General features: G+C 40.5%; 1 protein-coding gene across 1 annotated transcript in view; it reads right to left on the bottom strand.

Annotated features, from left to right (window-relative positions):
- Positions 1–12,210: 12,210 nt before the first annotated feature.
- Positions 12,211–27,693, bottom strand: part of vstm4b (V-set and transmembrane domain containing 4b) — a 33,300-nt gene continuing 17,817 nt past the window's right edge. Inside the window, exons 3-8 of the mRNA XM_022217258.2 lie at positions 19,506–19,559; positions 19,161–19,268; positions 18,974–19,007; positions 18,743–18,867; positions 16,356–16,420; positions 12,211–15,730 (exon numbers count right to left, since the gene is read on the bottom strand). Of these exons, the coding sequence (XP_022072950.2) occupies positions 15,605–15,730; positions 16,356–16,420; positions 18,743–18,867; positions 18,974–19,007; positions 19,161–19,268; positions 19,506–19,559 (512 nt within the window). The 3' untranslated portion in view covers positions 12,211–15,604. The remainder of the gene's footprint in view (positions 15,731–16,355; positions 16,421–18,742; positions 18,868–18,973; positions 19,008–19,160; positions 19,269–19,505; positions 19,560–27,693) is intronic.

Raw genomic sequence — 27,693 nt, forward strand, 5'->3', positions numbered from 1 at the left:
AGCTCCGGCATGGATAATCAGCTCGGCGCAGATGGAATCATGCCCCGGGGCTTTTCCAGGCTTCAGTAGCTGGAGAACATTGGTAAACTCCTCCGGAGTGAAGTCTTCGGAGATAGTTTCACCAGGGGGCGTAGGAATTTTCCAGAGTTCGGTCACCTCTTTGTTCACGAGATAGACCGATTCGCGATCTTTTGTCCCGTACACCCTGTTCTTTACCAGTTGCGAAGCAATGGAATTAGAAGAGATGGGGCAAACACGTTGCAATTGTCTGGATCTGCCCGTTAGGTTATTAATGATATTCCATGCCAGCCAGCTAGAGTGCGTAAAGTTGATGGAGTTGACAGCCTCTGACCAGCGTTCTTTCCGCTTTTCATCCAGACGAGCATGCAGAGCAGGGGCAGCATTACTTGATTCCTCGTCCTGTGGTGCCCGTAGAAAAGCCTGATAGAGGTCTTCGCACTCTGCATCCCAGCATGGTCTGTAGTTGTTTCTACGACCGCGTGGGATCGATTGTCTGGCTGCTGTGAAGATGGATTCACAAAAGTCCTGGTTTGCCTCATCAGCATGGCTGGTATCAGGAGAGGGAAGGTCCTGAGCCAGCTTGTTTGTGATGAAGTCATACAGTTTCCAGTTGGCCTTGCGAAAGTTCCAACGCTTATATGGCTCACTTGGTACTGGGACCACCATTCTTGTGGCCATGATAAGCGAGGGTTGGTGTTGGGACCTCGGAAACTTTTCTAAGACACGTCTGTCCAGGTGCCAGCTGTTTGGACCAGTGCTCGCGAATGCCAAGTCTGGATTGGTTCCGATGTTCCAGCGACCAGAGAAGAAGCTAGGAGCATCCTTTGGATTGTGCAGCAGCACAAGGTCGCTCTTGGTTGCCCAGTCAACCAAGCATTCTCCATCTGGGCTGATAGAGTTGTAACCCCATTCGGTATGCTGGCAATTGAAGTCACCAGCATAGAGGCTGGGGTGTGGAAGCACCGGGATGGCTGATGGTATCAGTCGCGAGGGTGGTGGCTTGTAAACATTGACAATCTTGACACCTACAGCGAGCCACTCAATTGCTGAACTAGCACAAGACTGGTCAACAAGGGTCCATTTCAACTTTTCGTGGACAAACGTAGCAAGGCCATGCTTCCTGCTGAGAACCGCTCCAGCTAGTGTGAAATATAGAATGACTAGCTGGTCTGCATTAGTGCAGTGGGTCTCCTGGAGCAGGATGACGAGAGCTTTGTGTCTTGTAGCCAGTTGGCTTATCACACAGATCTTGCTTGCGTGAAGGCCCTCGACATTAAGCTGTAAAGTTGTGGGCAGTAATGGCCCACAAGCAGCATCCTTCGGTTTATCACCTCTTTGCTTTCGGGGCCGAGGGTCTATCCTTTTACCACCCCGAAAGCCTCTCCTGGTTATCATCTTTAGCCTGGACATAGAGCTGACATAGTCAGTTCAACTGGATCCAGTTACCGGGCTTCACCACGCGGAGGTAGATGACTTGAACCCCAAGACCCCAAGACCAAGAGTAACAGACCGAGAAACATGTGCCTGTAAAATACATGAAAATTTCACCAGCAAAGTGAAAAAATTGCACCAACTTGGAGTAACAAATACAATGTCGACAACTGATCTGGTGGCTTTGTCTGTATGTGACAAGGAAAATATTGAGTGCATGTATGGCAGATGTGAAGTCTGCAAAGATCATTCCTTGTGGTCATGGATCCTACCACAAAAAATAACACTGTGTCATGGAGTGAATGGGTCACGAGGTTGACACCTATGACAAAAAAACTGCAGAATGGCACAATCACTGAGTTTGAGATGAAAACCACAATTCTTGAGAAGAAAGTTGCCACCGTTGAGAAACTTATCGAGCTGACAAGGACAGATCTGCCCTGTTTCTGCACTCTTTTGTACAATATTGAGCACCAGTTCACACGTGTCAAGCAACTTAAAGAGACCTTGACTGAGAACGACGTTGTAGTCCATGTTGATTACAGTGAAAACTAGAAAAGCACTCGGAGAGCGCAGACCTCAGCCAGGCCATCTCTCAATTGTAGAGATGACCAATCGGAGTGTGTTTTTCTGTCTGTCTGTTTGTTTGTCTGTTAACAGCATAACTCAAAAAGTTATGGACGGATTTTCACCAAATTTTTTACAGAATGTCCGGAAGACCAAAAGTAACAATTGATTAGATTTTGGAGGTGATCCGGATCACCGTCTGGATCCAGGAATTTTTTGAAGGTCGAAGGACAATTGAGAGAGATGGTTCAAGGCGAACCAAATACCTCACATAACGAATTTCAGATCATTCCAATCCAACCCCTTTCAGTGGTAAGCATAAATAAACAAATAAATTAATTATTGGTTCCCCAAACAGGATTTACAACCAGCCAGAGACATATTCAATATTCTACTCCCCAAGAATGGAAGGCTCCATGTCACATGACACGAAAATGCGCACCACCCAGCACTTTTAAGGCATGCCATGAAAGCCGTTCAGCTTAGTCTCTGGAGGAGTCAACAGGCTGCAGCATCAGCAGGTAAGCGTGTGTGTGTGTGAGTGAGCGTGTGTGTGTGTGTGTGTGTGTGTGTGTGTGTGTGTGTGTGTGTGTGTGTGTGTGTGTGTGTGTGGCGCATCGGCGCCGAGTGTGCACCCTCGGACGCCGACCGCAGCCAGCACAAAAGTCCAGTGGTGGCGAATAGTTCATTAAAATAACGATGCATGATTTGCACAGGGAACGGCGGCGCACTCTCTGGCCCCGGCACTCACCGGCACGGAGCGAGAGAGAGAGACATGCGTCGCTGGGGAATGACGGAGCGTTCACCGGCGCTCCGTCACATTATCCCCTTCCTCCCCGAGGTTGGCGATGTGGTGCAACCTGGAAAGGTAATCTGCCACAACATTGTTTCTGCCTGCTCGATGTTGGATCCGGAACATGAATGGCTGGAGACTGTACAATTGAGAGATGGCCGCCGGCCATCTCTCTCAATTGTACAGAGTCCTTCAAAAAAATCCTGGATCCAGACGGTGATCTGGATCACCTCCAAAATCTAATCGATTGTTACTTTTGGTCTTCCGGACATCCTGTAAAAATTTGGTGAAAATCCGTCCATGACTTTTTGAGTTATGCTGTTAACAGACAAACAGACAGACAGACACACACACACACACACAGACGGACAGACAAACAAACTCTGGTGATTACATAACCTCCTGGCGGAGGTAATTAGCCTATGAAACACTTCTTGTTGCGCTGTCAAGAAGAGCTTCAGGAATCAAAAGGGGAATTATTTAGCTTGAAAGGTTATGTATAAAATTGAGGTAGCTGGAATCTATACAAGTTAGGGACCAAGATGTGAACAACAAAACAATTGAGGCACTGAACTTATATTTATGTACATTTATTAAACTAAGCTAAACAATAACAACAACAATAACACACATTAAGACGAACAACAACAACACAAAACGAATAAGATGGTGAGATGTGAATGATGGGGAAAAGAAAGGAAGATATTTCAATGTAACACTGGGATTAATGTTACACTTAAAATATGAGGTTCTGAGGGAAAAGGGATAAATAGACCACACCTGAAAGCAGCCGTCAATTTGATAGTAGGCTAATTTGTTAGCCTGTAAATATTATCTTTGAAAAGATAATTTGAGAAAGTTGCACCAAGTTCCAGTGACTGAAAGGTACTTGCGTGCCGTGATGATGATGATGATGCTGCCTTGGTGGATGGTCCGGTCAGCCTTGGTTGATGTGGGTCGGAACAACGGCGGACAGAGTGGAGCCTCAGAGTGATGGATAAGCAAGTTGACTTCCAAATTCAGTAGAACTCAGAGTGGTGCTTTCAGGAGAACTCTCAAAATTCAGGAGGACTCAAAAGATTCAGGAGGACTCAAAATGGTGGATTCAGATGTGGTCTTTTAAAGGGGTGCCTTTGCATATCATTAACTCAGTAGGGGTCTGGTACATCCCTTGTCAGGGGGGGCTGATGTCCAGATGTCCCACAGAGTTACATTTTCAGGAAATTTCTGTAACTTTCCAAAATATTAAAATTTGTTGAACATGGTTTATCTAGGAACATTACTGATAAATAGCTGATTAAAATGGTACCAAACATGCTCATATGTGATCGGCAAACATGTTAAAATTATGACATTGCTACTAATCAGGAGGAATAAAATATTAAAAGTAAGGCAAGAGGTAGATTAATCACAAAGTCATTGAAAAGTTCACTTGTTTGTTGGGTGTACATAAAAGGAGTTTTGTCCAGAATTGGGAGATGATTGTCTTTGTTAGTTTTGAGGGGAGTCCAGAGTTCCTTTGTTTGTGAATGGAATGTCTTTGAAATGGTCCTCCAGGTTTCTGAGCTTCTTCCTTTCTGTGGTTCAGGAATCAGTCAGAATTTTTATTCCCATCATTTTGGTTCTTTGGAGGCTTGGTGGTACTTGGGTGTTTTGAGCCAGTCTCTTGCTAAGACAGGTCCAATACACATCCTGGAGGTCTGTATTGGGGGGAATCCTTTAAAGTCAGCTCTCGACATCGCTTCCTGCTGACTTGGTGCTTCACGCCCCCATGCCAGACATGTCCCACATCTGGCGTGGTGTCCTGGTGTCCCTCTTGCTTCGCTGATCAAAAGGGGAGCCTTGTCTCCACTGTGGCTGTGAAGGTGTTAAATCTGTTCTTGTCATGTTCCACTGTTGATAATGGCTGGTGGATCTTACACTGTTAACATACAAACAGACAGACAAACACACTCCGATTGGTCATCTCTACAATTGAGAGATGGCCTGGCGGAGGTCTGCGCTCTCCAAGTGCTTTTCTAGTACTCATTTTGTCTTCTTTATAAACTATTGTTTAACCCTGCTGAAGCAAAACAAGAGTAAAGCTGCTTTTGTGCAGAGATGAGTGATGGCTTGTTGGACATGTTTAGGAAAGCTGGCACCGCGGGGGCAGAAGCATTTATGTGTTTGTCTAAGCTTTGAATGGACGTTGCTTTCCCCTCCTCTAAACTGTGAGACTGTAATGTGTCTTTACGTCAGGCCTGCAAGTTCAAAGAGCTCCTTTGATTTTTGTAAATGTTTATCCGTGTTTCATTCAGGAAAGCTTAGTATAGACTTCTCAAAACATGCACTGTGACTGTGAGAAAGTGTTTTCGGTGGTTAAATTAATCTTATGATAAATGGATGACGGGGTCAGGATTAGTTTGCTGGCACAGTTTACACACAAATGTCTTTGAATGTTTCAGAGCCTCGAGTATAAGTCATGAAGTAATTAGTCATTACTTATGAGACCTTCTAATTATTTCCACTGAAGTTCCTGAGGAAATGTATTATCCAGCTGTGTGAACATGATGAAAATGTGTTTCTGTAAACTTGCAGAGAAATGATAATTTGTATTTTGACTGTAAAAGAATTGTGTGTTTTCCAAATAAAGATCTGTTGGTGATTATCTACAGTCATGTCTAAAGACCACGTATGTAATTTTGCAGGTTCATTGCACGCCAAGCTCCATCAGTTGGGTCTCGTAAAGTCTTGATTGCAATTTGTGTCAGACTAAACAACATCAGGATATATGCAACAGATTGTACTATAAATGCCTGGTGATTTATAATTCTATGATGTAAAAAGAACAAACAACATAAGCAGAGACAAGTCGTCTGCTTGCATCAGTCGTGTTCGTACTAGTTACAGTGTGAGGATTTTGTTGAAAATGTCTGAACACTGATCTCCAATGGACTTGCGCTATCTGCATGAATAAAATATTCTGCAAAATCCCTCACTGAACATAGGTTGTTCAGGTCTAGTTTCTAAATAGTTGCCCTTTCTAAAGGTTGTCTGTTTGTCCTTTTGGTAAACTTCCTTTCTTTATTTTTCTTCAGCCTGCTCCTTTTCGAACAGGGGTGTGTATGGCATAACGTGTGTATGATTGGTCATCTGATGATCATAAATGTGTATTTCTGTGCTACACATCCTTGACAAAATAATTTTTTTGAATTGAATTGAAATTGAAAATATTTTAAAATCTACATTGTTTCGTTCTCTGTGGTCAGTTGGGCTCAGCGCAACCATAAACTATAGTATATATAAACGGATGTAAAAGTACATTGGATGTAGCCTCCGGTCTGGAAAAGCAAAATCAAAGCAAAGGGCCCTAAACCTTCATTCTTTCTAACAGCCTGCAGGGGGCAACTGCTTGGGCTGCAAAAAGAAGTCAGATTGTGTAGAAGACTATGCACAAATAACCGTAATTCCTACCTCAGTAAACATTTTCCAAATTGGTTTATGGCCTCAGCTGCAGTCTCCTTCAATACAGCATGATGTTGATTTTGAAAATCATCATCCTATTAGAGTAAAAGCAGGGTATGCTTTAGGGCAGGATTCCCCGTTGTGATTTGCAGCCATGTGGGTGTAGATAGTTTCCTCTAGTTCTCAGTCAGATCCTCCCCTTGCTTGTCACACCTAGTTCCAAAAAATCGCATAACTAAATCTTACTTTGCTTTTTCCTGCCACATCCTGAAATACTATAAACACTTGGTCTGTTGTAACAAATTGTACCAGTATGTTCACTACTGTGGGAAATTAATGCTTTAAGTGCCTATAATAATTAATCGTTATGCTTAAAGAGTAATTGTAGCACATTGACTTAAGTTATCTTTGCAAAACCATATATTAAGTGCCTATTATCTACATTTATTGCTTATACTGAGTGATTTCTAATACATAGTGTGCCTTTAACCTTTAGTGACAATACAATCTAACAGTAGTGGAAAAATGCTGGTTACTGTGTGACAAGTGGAAAGTACAGACTGTTGCAAAACAAATATGGAATGCTTGTTGTGTAGATCAGAATTTGTTTTGCAGGAGAAGACCTTGAAGCAGGCGGAGGAGAATCGAGTCAACCGAAACTGCACCAGAAGGAACGGAGAGTTGCTCCGTGCATCAAGACAATGTGACCTAGAGAGATGCAACATTGTTAGACTATAAAATACTGGGTCAGGGGAAGACCAGGCAGTCTTGATTCTGCTTGAACTGACTGAACACTTGTTGTTGGTTAAGGAAAGACATTTCAGACCCAGAGCTCTGTATTGCACATTCAATCTTGGTGTAATAAATACTCTTTGGACTTAAGAAGAAATCTCCTGACTACTCCATCAAAAGAACTGGGCGGAAATAGCCTAACACATAGTCTGTTTTACATTTACATTCATTAGGATAGACTGATTTCCAACACTAGCTAATTGCAAATTGTGTTTGTCTGTTGCTTGGTGCTGGTCAGGTGGAATTCAACAGGATTTTTAGAGCCTTTTCAGTGAAAACAGATGCTTGGTGTGGCTGTACCAGGTGCTGATGAGAGCCGTAAGCAACAGACAATAACATTGTTGGCAGCAGAACCAAAACCATGAGCTAAATGACACTTTAAAGGTCAGAAGACCTGAGGGAACCTGTGGTTTTGTTTCCATGATCAGGGATGGATTTTGAGACAGTCTGGCAAACACACATTGAAAGCCCCCAAAGGCAAGACACCCGACTGAGAGTAGGCGCATCAGTTGTGGTCATTCACAGTTACCGTTGTAGGTCATGTTTAGTCTTCTTGTGGTTGCTTTGTGGTTTTTGTAGTCCCTTAACTTTGCAACAAGAAGCATTCACAGGCCCCTGGTCCTGCACCCGGCAGGCCTGTGGTATAATCCTCCCATGTTTATGAGCAACAGCTTTTGTCATAAATGACACGCAGTTATTTGATCCATTAATATGAAACTTTTATTGAACCAGCTTTAAATAAAATACAATATGGGTTGAAGTGTTCCAAAGTGTACCACTAGATGAAAAGACAAGCAAAGCAAAGTCAGGGAAACCTCATTCTGACTTCATCCGTTTCATCATTTACAACTTTGCACCCCCATCACTTTTCTCACTGGCTACTAATCTTAAAAGTCATTGTAATATGATGTCATCACGTTGGAGAGCCCAAAGGGGCGACAGGCAGCCATCCGGTCGGCCGGCAAGTCTGAGCCTGACAGGATTTTTTTATTAGTTCTGCAGTTCCACAAAACAGCAGAGTGAATCATAGCACTGACAGATGACAGCAGACTAATAAATGGCATAGTGAAATGTCCCACCGGTTGCTGTATGTCTGTTAAACACATCCAAGTGCAAAATAAAAAGCGTCTGAAGCAGATGCCATCATCTACTACTATTATTAATGTGCCGAATCTTTCGAACTGACACATATTTATACTCCTTTAACTGACTTACAAAGGAGCAAACCTGCTGTCCTTTTCATTTTCAGAGATGCTCTGTCTGTTGTAACGCTGAAACAGAGTGAGCTGTTCAAACCGTCTGTTTTTTTCTGATGTTTTCTAGTCTTCGACTAGGAACTAAGGAAACAAGCAGTCTCCTTCCAAATTTATGAGCCGACTGACACACTGTGTATTTCTGGACTTGAAGGGACAATGAGAAATCTGGGTTAACTTGTTCACCCGCAGGACAGTTGACTGGTTCTTTTGAGACCGCAGTTTGTCTCTCAGCAGGAGTCCAACCCTCTGTCACTGTATTCCAGTGTGTTTTATGAAAAGCAAACAACTGGACGCCCTGTTGGGTTTGGACGCCTGTGGGCGCCGTCCTCATGGAGCCAGTTCAAGGCCTTTATTTCTTGTACTTACAGAAGGGATCACAGAAGACGAGGTCGGTCTTCCAACATGGACTGACCGTATGCAGGACACTGGATGTGTCTTACAGTTCGGAGCCTTAATCTAATTACTCCTTCCTGTGATTTCCACAAGCTAAAGTCTTTCATTATTCTGTTTTTTTGCCCTGAGGTCAGTGTAGCTATGCATTACTTTAACCACACAGGATATGATGGTTGTATACTGTGTGTTTACTATGCATTGTATTTCTATCGATGGAGATAGCCTGCATGAGACAGAAAGAGTGCAGACACACGCAATGGTCTCAGCTTTAACAATAGGTTTTGTTGGGCTGCTTTACTGGTGACATCAGTTGTTTCTTTTTTAAGGGAGCAAAGCCTGTCGGTTCGTACTTAGACAAGAAACCAAGCTTCAATTTCTCCCACACCTCCAAGCCGATCTATTTTTCTTTCCCCATACAAGCGTAGAATTTCTTTAACCTCCTTTCTCTGCTCTTTTTCATCCCTCTTTTCCTTCCTATGCCCCCATGCCTTTCCCTTTCAACAATCCCACCCACTGAAACAATTTAAAATTTATTTTTCTCGCTTATTATATTTTATTGCTATTGGACCACTTCCTTCCTACTGGCCTGCGTCTTTTTGTTAACTCCACGTGTTTTCTTTTTGGGTGAGACATTTTCATAAGACCTCCAGGGCTCCTTTTGTCTCACACACAGTGAACTTCCACTCTTTTCCTTTTCAACACTAATTTGGAGGGTGCAAGTAAACGAAACCTAACAGTTAAATCCACCCCTCTTTCATTTTAGCTCCTTCAACACCACAAGAGTAGTTGACACCCATCCACCCTGCTAATGGCTGCACTCCCTCATGTCTACTTTTTATGCCAGCATGGAGACGAAAATCTGAGCTTTACTCACAGTGTGATTAGTAAAGATTAACACTGAATGCATATTAATAACAGGTGAAAGCATGAGGATCAGTGTTTTGTAGAATCTTTTGCTATAGAGGTTAGGGCCCCTGACATGATAGCTTTTAATCCAAACCATCTCGTTTTCTTTCATGGAAGTACCACTACCGTTTTTTGTTTTTTGTTTTTTGGTCAAAAGAATTGTACTGGTGTCAGTTAAATATAACCAGATGACTTGTGTCAGACAGAAAATACAACAACTTTTGCTCCTAACCAACGCAGTCTCATAACATTACGTTAATATACAACTAAATTGCATTCTCAATTGTGTTTTGAAAGAAACATAACTTTTCCCAGTGAGATAAAAGCATGGGTTAGGAAGCAGGAAGACATTCCACTTTCAGAGAGCCACAGTGGCCATCTTGAGAGGTTGGAGAGGTGGGCTCAAGTTTCATTTTAAGTCACTGCTTATGTTTTCACTATTTGGTTAGGTTGAGGCACCCAAACTACTTAGGTTAGGTTAACAAAAATATACTTGGGTTCTAATTTTTACCGTTTCACTACTGTACCAACTTGTTAGAAGCTTTGTTAACTTTAAGCATCAAAAGTTCTTGATTAGGCTACAGAAACTACAATGATTTTTGCTGAAATACACCCTTGCAGAACATGTTTGCAGCTTCTCAATTTTATGAGTTACAAGGGTGATGAGTCCCATCCCATAAAATATTAAAGGTCACTTCAGAAATGTCTTGGCCTCACAGGAGAAAGACTGTTCTTGCATTGATTTTTAGCATAGTTGCTTTAACTTTAATGCACGTAGTCCACCTATGTTCAAGCTTCACTAACCCTTTATGGAAGAGTGTCACATCTTGAGCTCCAAGATTCTCCTTAAAAGCATTGATGACTTTATCATCACTCTGAAAATGGTGAACATGTAAGTTTGAATTTAGTTTGGAAAACCAACAACCTCACCCTAACTCGATGTCAGATGGTGCAGGTCAATGAGTAAGGTGCATGGGGCAACAGTTTTATACCACATTTGGCTGCTTCAGCCTTCTATCGTGTGAATGGACACGTTGTCATGGAGCAAACCAGCTCAAACCTTTCCTCTCCTTTTTTCTTTGATTGCTACAAACATTTAAGTTTTTGTGGACAGTGACATAAGGCTTCATAGTATACAGTTATGCTCCGAAATTGGAGTTCAACCCCTTGTTTGTGGGTGAGGCCGAAAACTTTTAATCCTCTTACACACGTGGACAAAATTGTTGGTACCCCTCAGTTAAAGAAGGAAAAACCCACAATTCTCACTGAAATCACTTGAAACTCACAAAAGTAACAATAAATAAAAATTTATTGAAAATTAAATAATCAAAATCAGCCATCACTTTTGAATTGTTGATTAACATAATTATTTAAAAAAACAAACTAATGAAATAGGGCTGGACAAAAATGATGGTACCCATAACTTAATATTTTGTTGCACAACCTTTTGAGGCAATCACTGCAATTAAACGATCATGTCACTCTGGTCAAATAGTTTTCAATCTTTTATAGAGGTACCATCATTTTTGTCCAGGCCTGTTTCATTAGTTTGTTTTTTTAAATAATTATGTTAATCAACAATTCAAAAGTAATGGCTGTTTTTGATTATTTAATTTTCAATAAATTTTTATTTATTGTTACTTTTGTGAGTTTCAAGTGATTTCAGTGAGAATTGTGGGTTTTTCCTTCTTTAACTGAGGGGTACCAACAATTTTGTCCACGTGTGTATGACTATTTTTGCAGAAAAGGCGCAAAAGCCAGAAAGCAATGCAATAGATGGCAAGGATATGTTAGGTAGAAACGAACCTCAAATGCTCTCTGGGAATGGGATTTAGTTCTAGGAACATAATTTCTGGAGACAGGGCTACCTTTAATATATATAGGAAAGCAGCCTCAATGTTTGTCATATTTAATCATTTTCACACTATACATTTCTGGATAATAATGTTGTAACAAGGGGACAAACATGCTACTAATGCATTGAGCTTATTACTACCATCAGCATGCTAATATGCTCAAAGGTACAATGCCAAAATGCCTGTGTTTAGCGGTATATTGATATATTGTTCATAATCTTAGTATAGCATGTTAGCCTGCTAATATTTGCATTCTAGTGCAGCTGAGACAGATGAGAATGTTATTAATTTTGCAACCTATGGGGAAAAAAATGAAATGTCACATAAGTGCCAAAAAACTGCAGTTCCTGACATGACCACTTGTGGTTGGGTTCAAAAATGAGTCCCTTGATTTCAGTTGTGAAAATACTGGCCTTAAACTGTCCAACTTCACAGCAGAAATAAACATGTTTGGAGCCTGGTATAAAAATGGTTTTGGTCTCAATAGCGAATTTACTTGTTGACATGACAAATGTACTTGTGGTGAATTTTATTATGAATCATCCGTTTATATTGCATTAAAGCTTAAAGTTAGGCATCAAGATCACTGGAGTCAATGGGCTTTTCCTCTGGGACCATGAATGTTTGCACAGTAATTTAAGGAAAATGTATCCACTAGTTTGGAGGTATTTCAGTCAGGACCAACGTCATCAACCAACCAAAGAGCCACCCACCTAGTATGACCAAAAACCACTTCTCTGGACACTACTGCTCACATCCACCTTCAGATTTATTTCACTAATTGATATACACTGTACAGCTGAAATGCACAAAATGAACACAAGCAGAAATGCTGGAATGTTGATGAATGCAGAGGTCAGTGGTGGGCAGAGAGGAAGGGCAAAGAGAGAGGAAGAGAGCACAGAGGCACAATTCACACACATGGTTCTAGTTAGCGGGCTCCCATTAAGGACAATGTGGTCTGGAAGAAACTTTACATTTCACAGTCTCAGGGCATTTTTATGACACTTCTACCCACCACCAAAAGGTCACTTTCAGTCACTTGATTTCATATAAAACATGCTGTGCAACTGAAGTGAACATTAGAGAGCAACAATGGAAAATTGGAATACTAAAAAATACAGAGGTCAACAGTGGTTAACGTTGTAATGTAATATACAGTTAGGGGAACAGAACATGTCCAAGTCTATAATGACCAGCTTGCTGAAGGAATCTGTTGCACATTTGCAGTTCTATCTAGAAATCCTAGTCCTGTGTTGTTCATTTTGTATTTATTGACACAAGATGTCCTCTAGTAGCCATGTAAGTTATATTGTTTACAATTAGACAAATTGGCTTTCATTGTATTATCTACCAACATGTCTTTTTTGACTAGAGATGCGTCTTTCATCACACTAACCCTATTTTATATAAATATAAGACAGAAACACATAACTAGCTAATCATAGTTGCCACAGTTTCTTAGAAAGTGGTTACATAATTCCAAAGCAAATGCCACCCACACTTTTTGTACGTACATGTGTTTTAGTCAAATCACTGTACTCAAGTGAATTTAATTATTGTCTCAAACTACATGTTAGATTAATAGCTGGTTTGGCTAATGTTTGACACCTGCAAATGAGGCAAAAAGGCACTCCGAGATGAATTTCAGAAGATATTTAGCAACCATGCAGCAATAAATTCCGGCTCCATCTGCGTGGATAACTCCAGATAGTAGAAGTCTTGGGGGAAGGGAAGGATCCGGTGCCTTTGCGTCTGGGTTTCAAGTTCACTGTTTTAAAAAAGCTCTCCTTTGCTTTTCCATGCTTGAATCCAGAGGATCATTAAATGGAAAAAGAGTCCAAAGTACTTTCACACTCTGATTCATGGTAAGTGAGAAAGCAAGGAGACCGTAGCGTAGGTATGCAGGGTTACAGCTAGTATGGCCTCTGGTTCTTATCTCCAACAACAAAATCACCTCAAGATTTGAAGTAAACTGTGACTGATGTTAATGTGAAACAGGCCAAACACCGGACTCAGTCTGTCTCCATTGGTAGATCAGGTGTCACAATTGTTTGCAGCTTTTTGGATTTACAATATGTGCCTTTGTGTGCGAGCCTGCGACTGTGTTTGGCCTTCGTGTAATGCCACCCTTGTATGTATGTATATGTAAGTGTGTGTTGCTAACAGCCTGTTAAGTTGACGTTGGCACCAGATGAAAGGCCTCGCATGGTCTCACATACTTGCCTGTGGGGGGAGGTCGGGGGGCTAATTGGTGCTTTAACATCAACTCTGTGGAGCTGTGGTCATTACAAACTGCAGCTTGACACACAAAAACAGACTGAGCACAGATGCTGTGAGGCACATAATGCTGGGAACACACTCGAACTAAGTCACATTTGATAATGCATTGGCTCACATTCATAACAACGGATGTCTCTAATTTACTTTGTCTATCCTTCATAAATCTGCTTTCTTTAGATGGGGTTTCCCACAATTCATTGCGGAAGCAAGTTAAATCAGCCTAGGAAATATCAAAGACATCAGGCTATCACAGGAACTAGGCATGATACACTAAATTACATTTTGCTGCTTACATTGAGCCTTGATGTACTACAGTTTAATAAAAAGCCAGCATCTAGGATACTGTGTATTCATGAGTTTAAAGGAGCAATTCAAAATTTTGGGAAGTAGCTTGGGTGGCAAATTGCTCATGTTGCCACATTAAATATAAGCTAGCTTAGCTTGGGACAGTCCCAAAGATTGGAAGCAGCAGAAACAGCTAAAGTTACAAAACTACACAGCTCAATGATTAAGTTAAAACACTGTATTTGTGGCTTTAACAAAGAGTTACTGCACATATCTTTAAATAGTAATGTTAGCCTTCTACCTAGCGGGAGTCAGGCTAGCTGTTTTTCTTTGTCTTTGCTCTTTATGGCAAGCTAATTAGTCACCTTGTGGTGGTAGCTTCATATGTTAAGGATATTTGTGGTTTATTTCATCCTGTTGTTATTCCCAACTCTTGTGGCTATTGTATCTCTGTGCTAACCTCTTATCTTCTGTTGTAGAGATTTGAGGTGGACGACACAGTTTTCTTAAAAAAATACAACTTTTACATGACTCATTTTAAACACTGGTTTCAGTCTCTGCTTAGAGAGACAGAAGGTAAACACAGGAATTATCCACCTGGAATGGACATTTTGTTAACTGGATAGGAATCTCCATCCATGGATACTTGCCGTCTGACCTAATCACCCTGCTCAGTCGTCCACACAGTTTGTTTCCAGAAACTCGACAGCTAGATAGAATGATGTATTTACCCAATGAATCAGCTTGAGAACAGTTGTAAGTCATTTCACTTAACAGGCAAGGAGCTGAGGCAAATGGGAAGTAGAGGTGAAAACACAGCAGGAACATCCTAAAACAACAGTGTATCTCCAGAAACTGATGATATTTCTGTGCTCAGTGCTCTGCTGCAGACTGAGGAGAAAATTGTTGCTACAAAATTGTTGATGGCAGACGCTGAAAATTCCATTCTGTCTAGCTGGTCTCGACAACAGAGGTGGAAATTGCAAAGTTAGCCTGACACGAGGAAGCAGCATCACTCTTGTCTATCACTTGACAAGAAATAGATTTAGTATATTTCCCAAAAGGTCCAATTACTTCTTTAAAATCAGAAATAGCCACAATATTCTGGAGAAACTTTGACTGTCACTGGCTGTTTTAACCGCACACCACAGGACTTTACCCTGCTGACATCAGGTTGCAAATACTACATCAAGTGCTGTATATCTGATCGGATCGATGAGGCTCAGCCAGCAAGTCTAAACGTCCAGTTTCACTTCCGATTGTCACAATGGACAAATCAGGTCTAAATCAGCATGAAAGTCTTCTAATGTGTTCTTACTTTACGCTACACAGGATTTAAACATGGGTGCAAAAGAAAATAGTGATACTCCAGTATAAAAAAACATGTCCTTCTGCATCTTGGTCTCATAATAGAAAAGTTATACTAAAGTTCATATAAAATCGTATGTACAATTGGATCATAAATTTCAGACATTACACATTTTCCCCTCATAAAACATTTGAATACAAAACAATACAGACTATAAATAGGCAATAATTTTTACAGAAGGCACAGTTATTAGTGGTGTATGCTTCTCTCATAGCTGCTGCTCCTCAAACAGTATCTGGGCGTACACTGTGCCGCTACATGATGCCTTGGCCTCCGGAATTGGCTTCACCAGATCCAGTTCCGCGTACGTCAAATTCTCCTCCACTATCTTCGGCTAGACGTGGCGGAAAAAGAGGGAGGGAAGAGAAAAATAATGATGGAGGAGAGGGGGAGAAGGAGTCAGTTGTGAGAAAAGGAAGGTTGAGAAAAGACGTTTATGTAAAACTTCATTAAGCTAATTACAGGGCTGCAGATGCTGTAGATTTACTGGGTAAATCATTGGGTTTGGTAAATGTGAGCAGGTTGTGGGCAGACGCCACCTTGCAGAAGTTCTCAGTTGAGGTTGCCAAAGAATCAAATACCTCATGTGGTATTTTGTGCCATTAAAATGCCGAGTTGCCACAGAGGCACTTCATTCCACTGACAATTACAACATTAAACTTGAGTTATGGGGTGCATTTCATGACATTTTCTGGCAATTTTTGCATACAGACATTCCTGTAACATGTTGGTTCCTTTTCATTCTATTTGCAACAGTAACTATGGTAGACAGTCACTATGAAAGCTTTGCATGGTATGGCAAATTTCAAATGCAAGACTCCAATGCGTGTGTGCTGCTAATAGAGGTTTTCTCCTCAGTGGAACACTACATTTATACAAAACATATGTGCCTATAAATAAAACAGGAAATATGATTACTGAAAGCAAGCAAAGTGTAAAAGGACATGAATGGTACTCACCAACACTATTTTCCTCGGTTGAGGTTTTAAAAGTTTGGGTTTGCGTGTTTTGTCTCCAATGGGAGCTGCAAGGGCAAAACAAAAGTTGATGGTTTGGAATGTATACATTTATATGCCCAACAAGAACCAGACTTCTTCATCACAACCACAAACTTCACCCACACTTCTATCCACATAGTCTTGACACAGATAGCTCAGAATCAGGAAGTCTTTGAAGGGCATCTCCTGGTTTTGAAATTCAAAATTCAGTCCTATTCCATTGTAGTGGTTGGTCGTCTGAATGAAGCCAAGAACCAGTCAACTACGTGACTTAAAGTTGCACTGGATCTTTGTTACTACTTAAACTACTGTTCTACTTAAATTATGGATCAGATAACAATGTGCAATGTAGATGGGATTGTCTCTAGTGATGAACCCTTGTACCTCCTCTCAGCTTTACAAGGTTTTATCTTCTTCCAATTCAATGTTCTGGTTTTATTATTATCATATATTATAAACCAAAGGGCTGCACAGTGGAGTAGTGGTTACCACTTTCGCCTTGCAGCAAGAAGATCTTCGGTTCAAATCCCGGCTTAGGCCTGGGATCTTTCTGCATGGAGTTTGCATGTTCTCCCTGTGCATGCGTGGGTTTTCTCCAGGTACTCCAGCTTCCTCCCACAGTCCAAAAATATGCTGAGGTTAATTGGTTACTCGAAATTGCCCGTAGGTGTGATTGTTTGTCTGTATATGTAGCCCTGCGACAGACTGGCGACCTGTCCAGGGTGTCCCCTGCCTTTGTCCGAGTCAGCTGAGATAACCCCCCCCCCCCCCACACACACACACACACACCACAACTGTAGTGAGGATAAAGCAGTGTATAGAGAATGGATGGATGGATAAACCAAAGGATTATAATAATAGTATTAACAGTCAGATATTTTGGAAAATACATTTGTTTACTCTTTCACTGCATGTTAGATGAGGACATTGAGACCACTGTCATGTCTGCATGTTAAATATAAAGTTAGCTTAGCATGAAGGCTAAGGTCAGGCTCTCTTCTGCCAATAAGAAAATCCACCCATCTGTAGCAAGATGTTTAAATATTTGATAGCTAAACTCAATATATATGGTAGATACCCATAATGTCATTCCTCCAAAGACAAATGACATTACTTTTACTATTCTTACGTATGGGGATATTACAGATATCTACACTCCAGTTGAAGACATCCAAAACTGGATTATGACTAGTTGTGATTCCAGTATCAAATGTCTACATTTTAATTCTGACTACTCAGAATATAATTGAAGATACATTAATTCCCCTCAGTTCAAGGTATTGTCATTATTTATTTACATATCTAAATTCAGTTTGAAGTCAGAATGATGTTCTAGATATCTTTAACTGGAATCATAACATGTCAAAATTTTGTTACAGGTGTGTGAATTATAGTTTTAGGAAGCAAAATGACCTTGCAGATATTTGTAGTTACATCAGAAACTACGGCAAATGGAAGGTAAAGGCGGAGGCAGCTTGCATTTCTAACATACTATAGCCCTGCAACCATGACAAGAAGTTTTCTAGTTAATTTCAACCACTAATCTCTAATGAATTAAGTTCTCCTTCTCCATACCTTCTTGCTCAAGAGCTCTTCCTAAATCACGGCAATTTCTGAACATTTTATCCATCACAGCAGCTGCCAATACTGCTGCTGTTCAAATGCTTTGTTCGAACAAAATGGCTCATGATACATACCAGAAATCATTTTCTGTGAACTGATTACCAAAGAAGACCTATCATGTTAATTAGTGAGCTTTACATGGCTTTTATGATGATATTTAGTGTTTACAGAGATTCATTTAAAATAATTGCCCTGCAAATTTTTCCAAGCACTCAAACCACAGTGTGCCCACTCACATTTTTAAATGTCTGCAGTCTAGTTGGGAGGAGTGGGATGTGATTAAGATGGTACTGAACTCGTAGTGACTTTAAAAATGTTCTTTGCTTTCAGTGGGAAAAGATGATGTATTGCGTTCCATTCACTAATTAAGAAGTACTTTTGGTGTGACTGAGCTGTGGTTCAAGAGTGACAAAGTATTCACTGTCAACTTAAAGAAGAAACGCCATAACTCAAATGTTGATATACATAATATATGTAATGCCAGCATGTGTTCAATTTTGGAGCCTTGCAGAATAAAATTAACCATGAGTAAACCTAAGTTTTGGATTAATGCCTGTACTCAGCTAGTTCTATTTTTGTTCTTCACAGAAAGAATCAGTAAAGCAAAATACCATGTAAGGGATTATATTTAGACTCATTCTGAGTTTTGGCTGTGGAAAAATGAATCAGAGTGAACTTTTCCTGCCTGTTTCAGTACATGTGAATGCACAACAGATTGTGTTTACCTTTCGCTGGTATCTCTGGTGGTATCTCCTCCTGGTAGTCTCTGCTCCTTTTCTTCCTGTACCTCCTCTCCTTCTTAGGTAGAGCAGGAGACACACTGATCACACTGGTGACGGTTTCTCCTGAGCTGGAGTGGACACAGATCAGCAGAGAGTCAGGACATTTGGGTGTTTGTTAGCTTGTATTTGGCAGGATATTGTTTTGAGGGAAGATTATTTGTTCGATAATCTTACCTGTTCTGTGGGCTTTTGACCAAGTGGTAATTGTCTGTTGAGATACAACACATACTAGAGTTTTTAGTGTAAGGAAACTAGTGAAATCAAAGACAGAAAGATGATTTAAAGAGGAGAGAATAGGATGGAGACACTAGAATATGGAAAAAATAAAGTTCAGAGGCCTGATGTTGACGTTGCTGCTGACCTTTTAGCCTCTGCTTCCTCTGTATGTACTGGCAGGTTACCGTCACGGTGAACATGCACATACACAGCAGACCCACTGAGCAGATCAACACCGCACACAGGTACACATCTGAAACAAAGACACACACACACATCAGTCCAGACCAACATCAGCCTCAGGCCTGTTGCTTCACTGCACGCAAAAATCTGATGGAAAGAAAAGCGGTGCATGTTTTACTGAGCTATTTTAAGACACTGTAGTGTATCCTTTGAGGTCGGCTTCTTTTTTCAAGCACTATACAGTGCCTGTTCACTGTCCACCACAAAAACACACACACTCAGACAAGCTGAAAATATTCCGACTTACCTTCAAACAAGCTCCACAGGCTTTCTTTGGCCTTGGTGGCCGGTAGGACATGCACTACACAGAAAAAGAAAGAGAGAAGAGAAACATGTGAAGTCTGTAGTCATCACTGTGTGGCTTTCCTGCCGCCTGATTACATGCTGGCTGGAGTTTAAATAAAGCTAACTCTCAAAGGACAAGAAGCCTTAGTTGGCCTCCCCGCCCCGCCTGATTGTGTCTCTGATTCACTGTCCACAGGGTTGAACCTTTGCTGGAAGAAGAGGATAAATATCTCATTAACTCCGGCGTTGTACACAGTTGGTTCAAAGTTGTGCACCGTCATAAATGTTTACCTCACACTCAGCCATATTCTGACCATAAACTTCTCATTCACGTTTACAACAAACTGTTGTGGTAGAAAAGTTCAACCTGTGCACACTTTGCTTGAAAAATATCCCACCTAAGACTTATTTGCTCTCTCATAACTTGTTAAATGTTGTCTAATCAGTGTAAATACAAATTAAGATTTTAGTCCAGTGTTCAAAACCAGAGTTTGCTAACATTAAGTAAAACACCACAGCACATAATCCCAAAACAACTTCTGTGTGTAACGCTCGACAGGGTGTATGTGTTGTGTTCAGGGTTCAGATTTTGACCTGTGCTGCACCTTGGTAGGCAGAGCCATTTGCTGTAAAACACTTCTTTCAAAGAATGTTAGATGTGAAAACATACTTGACTTTCTAGAACTCTATACCAAACACAGCTTCATATAAAAGCAGACCAAAAAAAACTTGCAGCCAAATTTTTACAAAAACACAGTTTAAAAGAAATGTAGCAATCTCCCGCTAGCCATGTTAGCATTGTAACTAAAATACAGTGTTTAGTACAGCACCACAACAAATTTTAGAGCAGTGAAAGAAACCATTTAACTGAGAACAAACAAGTTAGATTAGTGTCTACTGATTTGGCTAATTTAACTGTCATTGACAGATTGTATGATGTAGCTTGTAAGATAGTTACTATTAGCTCTATGGGCTGTTTTCAAATGGAGTCTCTGGTTGACTTTTTAACAACCAGATATATCAACCTCGATGATTGATATTTGATTTAAAAAAAACACATTACACTGAGTCTTCAATATGCATATTCATCCTCCGTACATGAGATCTAGTTATACAGCACTGCATAATGATGAAAACCAGACTAACATTAAGACCATCTCTAGTCTAATATGGGTATTTTGCAAAATAAAATTTTTTTCTGCACATGGGCCTCTCATTTTGACGCAAACAGCATTTTAGGTCACTCAAATGCCTTTGAAAGAACAGATTTAAACGAAAACATGACAGAATGTTTTATTGTTTAGGATGTTTTAAGTGTCACCTATAGTCATGAGTTCTGGCCAGTGACTGAAAGAATGAGGCCGTAAGCAAGCGACTGAATTAGTTTCCTCCGAAATGTGCCTGCATGGGCTCAGCCTTAGAGATAGGATGAGGGATTTGACTATCTACAGGGAGTTCGGAGAGTCACTGCTCTTTCACAGTTAAAGGCGGCAGCTGTGGTTGTTCGTGATGTGTTAAAGATGCCTCTAGGGCAGCTTCCTTTGAAAGTTTTCTGGACCCTTCCAACTGGGAGGAGACCGTACGGTAAAACAAGAACTTCATGGAGGGATTACATATCTCATCTGGCCTAGGAACATCTTGATCTCCCTGGAACTGGAGGAACTGGAAAATGTTTCTGTGTTGAAAAATATCTGTACAGGGTACCCGCGGATCCTTAAAAAGTCTTAAAAAGTCTTAAATTCGTGTATGTAAAATTAAGGCATTAAAATGTCTTAAATTCATTAGAAATTCCTTAAATACAGTAGTCAGTGGTCTTAAATTGTCGGGTCTGTTTTTTTTTTTTACTCAGGGGGACTTTGAGTGACGTAAAAGTTGCGCCGAAAGTTTAATTTTAGTCGCGCGCAGACTCCTTCTTTCCTTTCTTCCTCGTGTCACCGGTCAGTCAGGATGGGTAAGTGCAAATTTAAGCAGTGTTGGCTGGAGGACAGACGGTTTCAAAGCTGGTTGAAACCTGTTGCCAATCTCGAGGAGGCCAGGTCAGGGCTTAAAGTTTTCCGGCGCCGCGCCGGAAGTGTACCATTTAAAAAATTTCATTCATCTCCGTCCCGAAGGCTCCAAGCATGTGCGTCATTGTGCATTCAGTTGCTCCGCTTTAATCAACTCAATCAAACTCCAAATCCTACATTAAAAAATATACACCTTCTGTCCAGGCATGCGACTTTCTGATAGAACTTTTATCCAATTACAGTTTTCTAACTGCGAGTGCGCATCGACTGCTGGGCGCACGATATGCTGCGCCCTCTTGGTTCGGCATCGTCAGTGCTGCTGAGCCACTGATAAGAAATAACAGTATCCCACAAACAAAAATCCAAATTTGCAATATTTGTTGGTGTTTTTTGTAATTATATTTAAAGGGAATTAATGGAAACACATTGATATATATTGCAAATTATTTTATTTCTGCTTGGACTGTATACCCATTCCACGTGTCCCAGCCCTGTGGCTGCCTGGTCTCTCCAGAGCGCACGGAGCTCCAATCCAGAGTGGTGCAGTGAAGAATTGAGCAGCTGATCACTGGTCAGTAGCGTTGGAGCTTGTGTTTGGCCCAAAGACGCAGATACTAAAGTTTGCTCAGATTTTGTGTGACAGAGGAGAGAGGATGTGTCTCTGCTGATTAACAAAGAGAACAGCCGCTGCCGCGATCCCTGAGCCGCGGTGTGTTGACTCGCCCCATTGGCGTAAGTGCGTGCCGTGGAGAACTGCAGGTAGTGGCGATGCGCGTGCACGCCCCACAGTCCCCATGGTTTCGCCACAAAATAAAAACAAACGGGCTTAGGTATTGAATTTTTAAAAAAAGTAACAAAAACAGAAGGTGTTGATTTTGTTTGATTTCTTAATCTTTAAACATTTTCTATGTTTTACAACGGCAAAAGGAAAAAAGGAAACAGCTATTTAGTTTGCTGGATTTTATTTTGAAAGGAAAAAAAATCAAAGATCAAGCCATACGGATTTGTCCCATTATTCTCCTCAGAACATCTGTTTAGTTAAATATGCACAAACTGAATGTAGCTTAGGTGATATGAACTTCTTTTATTTGAGGACATATAGGATGTTTGTAATAATGAGTTAAATAGCTCTCAGCAGATTTTGTGACCTTATGCATCTGAATGATGTCTAGCCACAAACAAAAAGTCTCCAATCTTCAGCAAATATTATTAGTAAGAACAGGACGAACGTATGGGTTGTGTGAAATGAATAATGGATAGATAGTTAAATAAGAATGTTCTTAGCCTGCTTTTCACCGTTTTTTCTTCCCAAAATATAGATAAAAAATATTTAAATTGAGTTAGTTTTGTAGCAGTTTTGTTGTGGTTGGTGTTGTTTTGAGTTCTTGTTAAATCTACTGAAGAGATAAAAATTATTTAAAGGTATTAATAAGACATGTACTTGATTTTCATGATTTTTTTCCCCTTTACACTAAAATAAAGTTTTGCCATTATAGTGATGTGGTATTGAAACATCAGCACAAAAAAAATCTGACTTGGGGCACTTTCTAAAATGCCTTGAGTTTAAAGTAAGGTATGCCAAGTAAGGTTTTACATTTGAGCAACAATAAAATAGTGGGATCATAATGGGCATTATTTTCACCAGATGACCTCATATTTGCTCTGAATTAATAGAATCTCATATATATTGTGTTTTAGTGAGTTTTAAAACACATTTAAATATGTTTATTGACACTATAAATTGGATCTTAGAAGTTCAGGCTCAGGATTTTTTCTCACTTTAAGCCCTGGGCCAGGTGCATTCTTTGCAAGAAGGATTTCAAACTCAGCACCATGGGAATTAAAGCGGTCAAATCGCACATGCAGGGCGCTAAGCATAAAATGGCGACAGAGAGCCAAAAACAAACGCCGGGCATCTCTCATTTTTGTGTGGGTCCAGCGCCCCAGCTAACAACAACCGCCGCTGCTACCGGTGCTGCTACTGCCGGTGCTAGCAGCACTGACCTGACGGTTATCTTTGGTGGGACAGCAACACTCAAATCCGAGGTGTTATGGATCTTGAACACTGAGTGTGTGTTCAGTGTTTTGTCGTTGACATATAGTACTGTTATTGCACTTGTAATTTTATGTGTTTGACCAAATGCAATGTGCTTTTACTCACGCCAAGTCTCGTTGGCAAAGCAGTGTTTTGTATTGATCAGTATTGTATCAGTTTGTTTAATAAACTGACAATAAGTAAACTTGAATGATTGTCATTGAGGTTCTAGTACAGCGGGATCCCTAGCCATCGCTTGTATTTATAGGATTTTTTTTTTTTAAATGCAGTCTTAAATTTCATTCAAGACAGCATTAAAAAGGTCTTAAAAAGTCTTAAATTTGACTTGCTGAAACCTGCAGATACCCTGCTGTATTTTTTAGTATGTGGCCTTAAGCTTACAACAATTATACATTATATGTGAATAACAGATTTTTCCAGAGGAATTGCATTGTTTAGCTTAGTGTCATTATTTGGAAGAAAGAGTTAAGAAAATAAGGAGCAGGAGAAGCTCATAAAATATAGATGATAGGTTAACTATTGAACCAAATATAGTTTGTTCAAAGGCCCATCATCCTATGCCTTTATCACAAGCTCAAAAGTTTTAAAAATGACAGCTTTTTTCTCCATCCATCCATTCTCTATACACCGCTTAATCCTCATTAGGGTCGCGGGGGGGGGCTGGAGCCTATCCCAGCTGACTCGGGCGAAGGCAGGGGACACCCTTGACAGGTCGAGCTTTTTTTCTGAGAGTATTATATGAGAGTTGATTTGAACTTTGTCTTTATTTGCTGGTTTCAATCACTTACTTTGAAAACCAGCAGCAAGTTAAAAGGAAGGGTTAGAATGTGCAGCAAAATTGTAAAAAGTCAGAGCTCCAAGGAAGGCCCAGTCAGCCATGCCAGCCTCTCTCCCATTCTCTTCATAGTAAGTCTCTCTATAAATGGTTTACTCAACATCCCACGATGCTGTCAGCAGAGACCAACTGTTACACCCCAAAAGTCATATGTGAGGCCTGTGAATTCTGCCTCATGAGAGTCCCTGCAATGTGCTGTCTGTAACCCAGATCACGGATAAAATACCTTTCCCATACTCAAAGCGAAATTTTACCCCACACACTCACTCATTTCTCCACCCCATCTGACCGCAGGACTCTCAACACCACTGTACTCTTGCTGAGCTGGTGGTAGGAAGCTTGTGAAGTGACACCCACCAGTGCATCTTGAAATGCCCCAAACCACCAGCGGCTGACGACGGGCAGGCTCGCCACCACGCCTGCTGGAGACTTTCCCACAGGCAGACTGGCCGACTGACAAACCAGGAAGCATGGCAGCAAGCATGCCTGAAATAATCCAGGAACTACAATATCTGGAGGTGAAAGGAAGCAGAAGGTATTTCTGTGGGTTTATGGAGAAACTAAAGAATAGATGAAAGATAAGAACTGAACTGAAAACAAACTACAAATCACAACTTTTACTGGAGATTGGATGCGACTGGATTTACAGCCGGTGCTGTAAAGCAGAGGGGAGCAGCCTATGTGAGAACTAGGAGCTGTCAGACATCACATAAAGCTGTGGAATGTTTACTGCAAAGCCTTGTGTACTGAGAAAACTAAGAATAAATCCAAGGAAAGAGTTTCTGCAAAATGCTGCATCATGCTTTCTTATAGGGTAACATTTATTAAATCAATAGTTTATCGTACAAACATAGCTATAACAACAAATAGCATGCACATCCATCATCTGGTAATCTGGAAAATTGTCTTCAGAATGTTGTGAAGTTACCTTGGCATTCAATCCCCAGATGTTAATCCACTATCCCTATACTGACCATATGTGACCTACATTCTGCTGTTTGGAAACACTGCTCCTTATGATTTTTAAAGGGATGATTGGATTACCGTTGGATTATTACGTAAGCTTCCACTCAGTAAATAAAAGTAGGTTCACAGGTGAAATGATTTAGGACTAAGGCCTCAGTTTAATGTCAGCTTAAGTATAAGCCAGTGATGAAATCCAATAATATCAGAATTACTTGCATAGTCACCTTTATGCTTCATCTGTCCTTCACCTGGTACGTAGCTTAGCATAGATAGTCAAATTTCATTCACTAATGTTAGCTTAAGAAAAGGATTAATCCTGTAATGTTTCAAATTCAGTTTGTCTTTATTGAATGGTTTTGGCATTTTGTTTCATAACATTTAAAAAAAAACAGCACAAAAGCTGTTAATTCTATTTTTCTGTGAAGTGATGTTTGGGCTGGTTGTCACGAACTTTACTGGTGGCTTTGTGATAATACTTTATTAAAATGCAGGTGATGATATGTGGGCATATGTAAAAGTTTACTGTTATATTGGTTGACAACTCCTTGACAGTGCATCTCAGGTGATTGTTTAACCCGTTGTGCTTCAGTTGCGCTTCAGTGTCCCACCCACGGTACACTTTGGGATCTGCATAAGCAATTTGCTAAATGTCTGAAACTACAAAAACGATTATACAAACACTATACGCCGATGGAAAGCTTAGATTCTCATGAATCCACTGGTATAAACCACTTTCAGATGTGATTACCACAGCGGTAATATAAACACATTTGTCCGACAAACAACGAATATCCATCCATCCATTCTCTATACACGGCTTCAACGTACACAGCGCGACTCACATTTCCGGGTTCATTATTACACACAGATGAAAATGTTCCACAAAAAACGGCCATAATCCAACCTTGGACATCCAGACGAAACAAGCCAGTAAAATATTTTGTCCAAAACATGTCTTGAAGTCGGTATATGATCCACGAATCGGTCGTTTTCAAGGAAATGCACCTCGCGATGCGCGTCCAATATCCCCTGTATTTCTCGTCATATTTTTATTTCCAAATAGAATATTAGCGATTTTTTGTACTGAAAATGGCTGGAATTGACTGCAGCTTATTAACAAATTGCTTTCTACTGCAAGTAAATAAGTAAAGTTTTCTAGTTGTACTAAAATGTCAAAAACAACCAGATATCATTTGGAAAGATTATATCAGGCCTAAATATGGTTTAGAATCAGTGTTGGCCTCCAGTGGGTGTCTTCAACAATGATTTATTGGTGTTACTCTAACTAGTCAGTATTTATACTGTAGTTTGCCTGTTGTAATTTGCTAAACTTGTGTCCAAGGCAGATTTTATATGATAACGCTGGTGTTTTAGTTTTCTCTGTTGTCCTCACTACTCATGGGAATAAAAAACAACTAACGCTTGCATTCAAAAGCATCTGTGGTAAAACAGCAGCCAATACACCAGTGAACACAACCACAGTTTTACTGTACACTTACTGTGTGAGAGATTTAAAACAGACTTGCTCTGATTGTTTACAATGACAGATGATAGACCCGCCCTTCTTTCATAGTAAATTATTCACAGCTTAAATCTCAGGAACATCCTGTTACGATTTTGAGGATGGAGAACCCAAATGCAGACAAACAGACCAACTCAATGGTTATAATGAAAAAAAAAAGGGATTTTATTTAAGAGAAACTCAAAAACCAATAATCGGGAACTGAACTAGGGAAGCGGGACCGGAACCAAATTAAACTAATTAAATTAAATTAATTAATTTAAACTAATTAAATTAATTAAATTAAACTAATGCAGTAGTACAAAAATGCAAAACAAAACCAAACTAGAAAAGCACTCGGAGAGCGCATACCTCCGCCATGCTGTTTGTCTGTCTGTCTGTCTGTGTGTGTGTGTGTGTGTGTGTGTGTGTGTGTGTGTGTGTGTGTGTGTGTGTGTGTGTGTCTGTCTGTCTGTCTGTCTGTCTGTCTGTCTGTCTGTCTGTTAGTTAACAGCATAACTCAAAAAGTCATGGACTTTTTGAGTTATGCTGGTGGCCATCTCTCAATTGTCCTTCGACCTTCAAAAAATTCCTGGATCCAGACGGTGATTCGGATCACCTCCAAAATCTAATCGATTCTTACTTTTGCTCTTCCGGAAATCCTGTAAAAATTTGGTGAAAATCCGTCCATGACTTTTTGAGTTATGCTGTTAACAGACAAACAGACAGACAGACAGACAGACAGACAGACAGACAGACAGACAGACACACACACACACACAGACG

This window comes from Acanthochromis polyacanthus, chromosome 19, assembly GCF_021347895.1.
Source record: "Acanthochromis polyacanthus isolate Apoly-LR-REF ecotype Palm Island chromosome 19, KAUST_Apoly_ChrSc, whole genome shotgun sequence".
NCBI lineage: Eukaryota > Metazoa > Chordata > Actinopteri > Pomacentridae > Acanthochromis > Acanthochromis polyacanthus.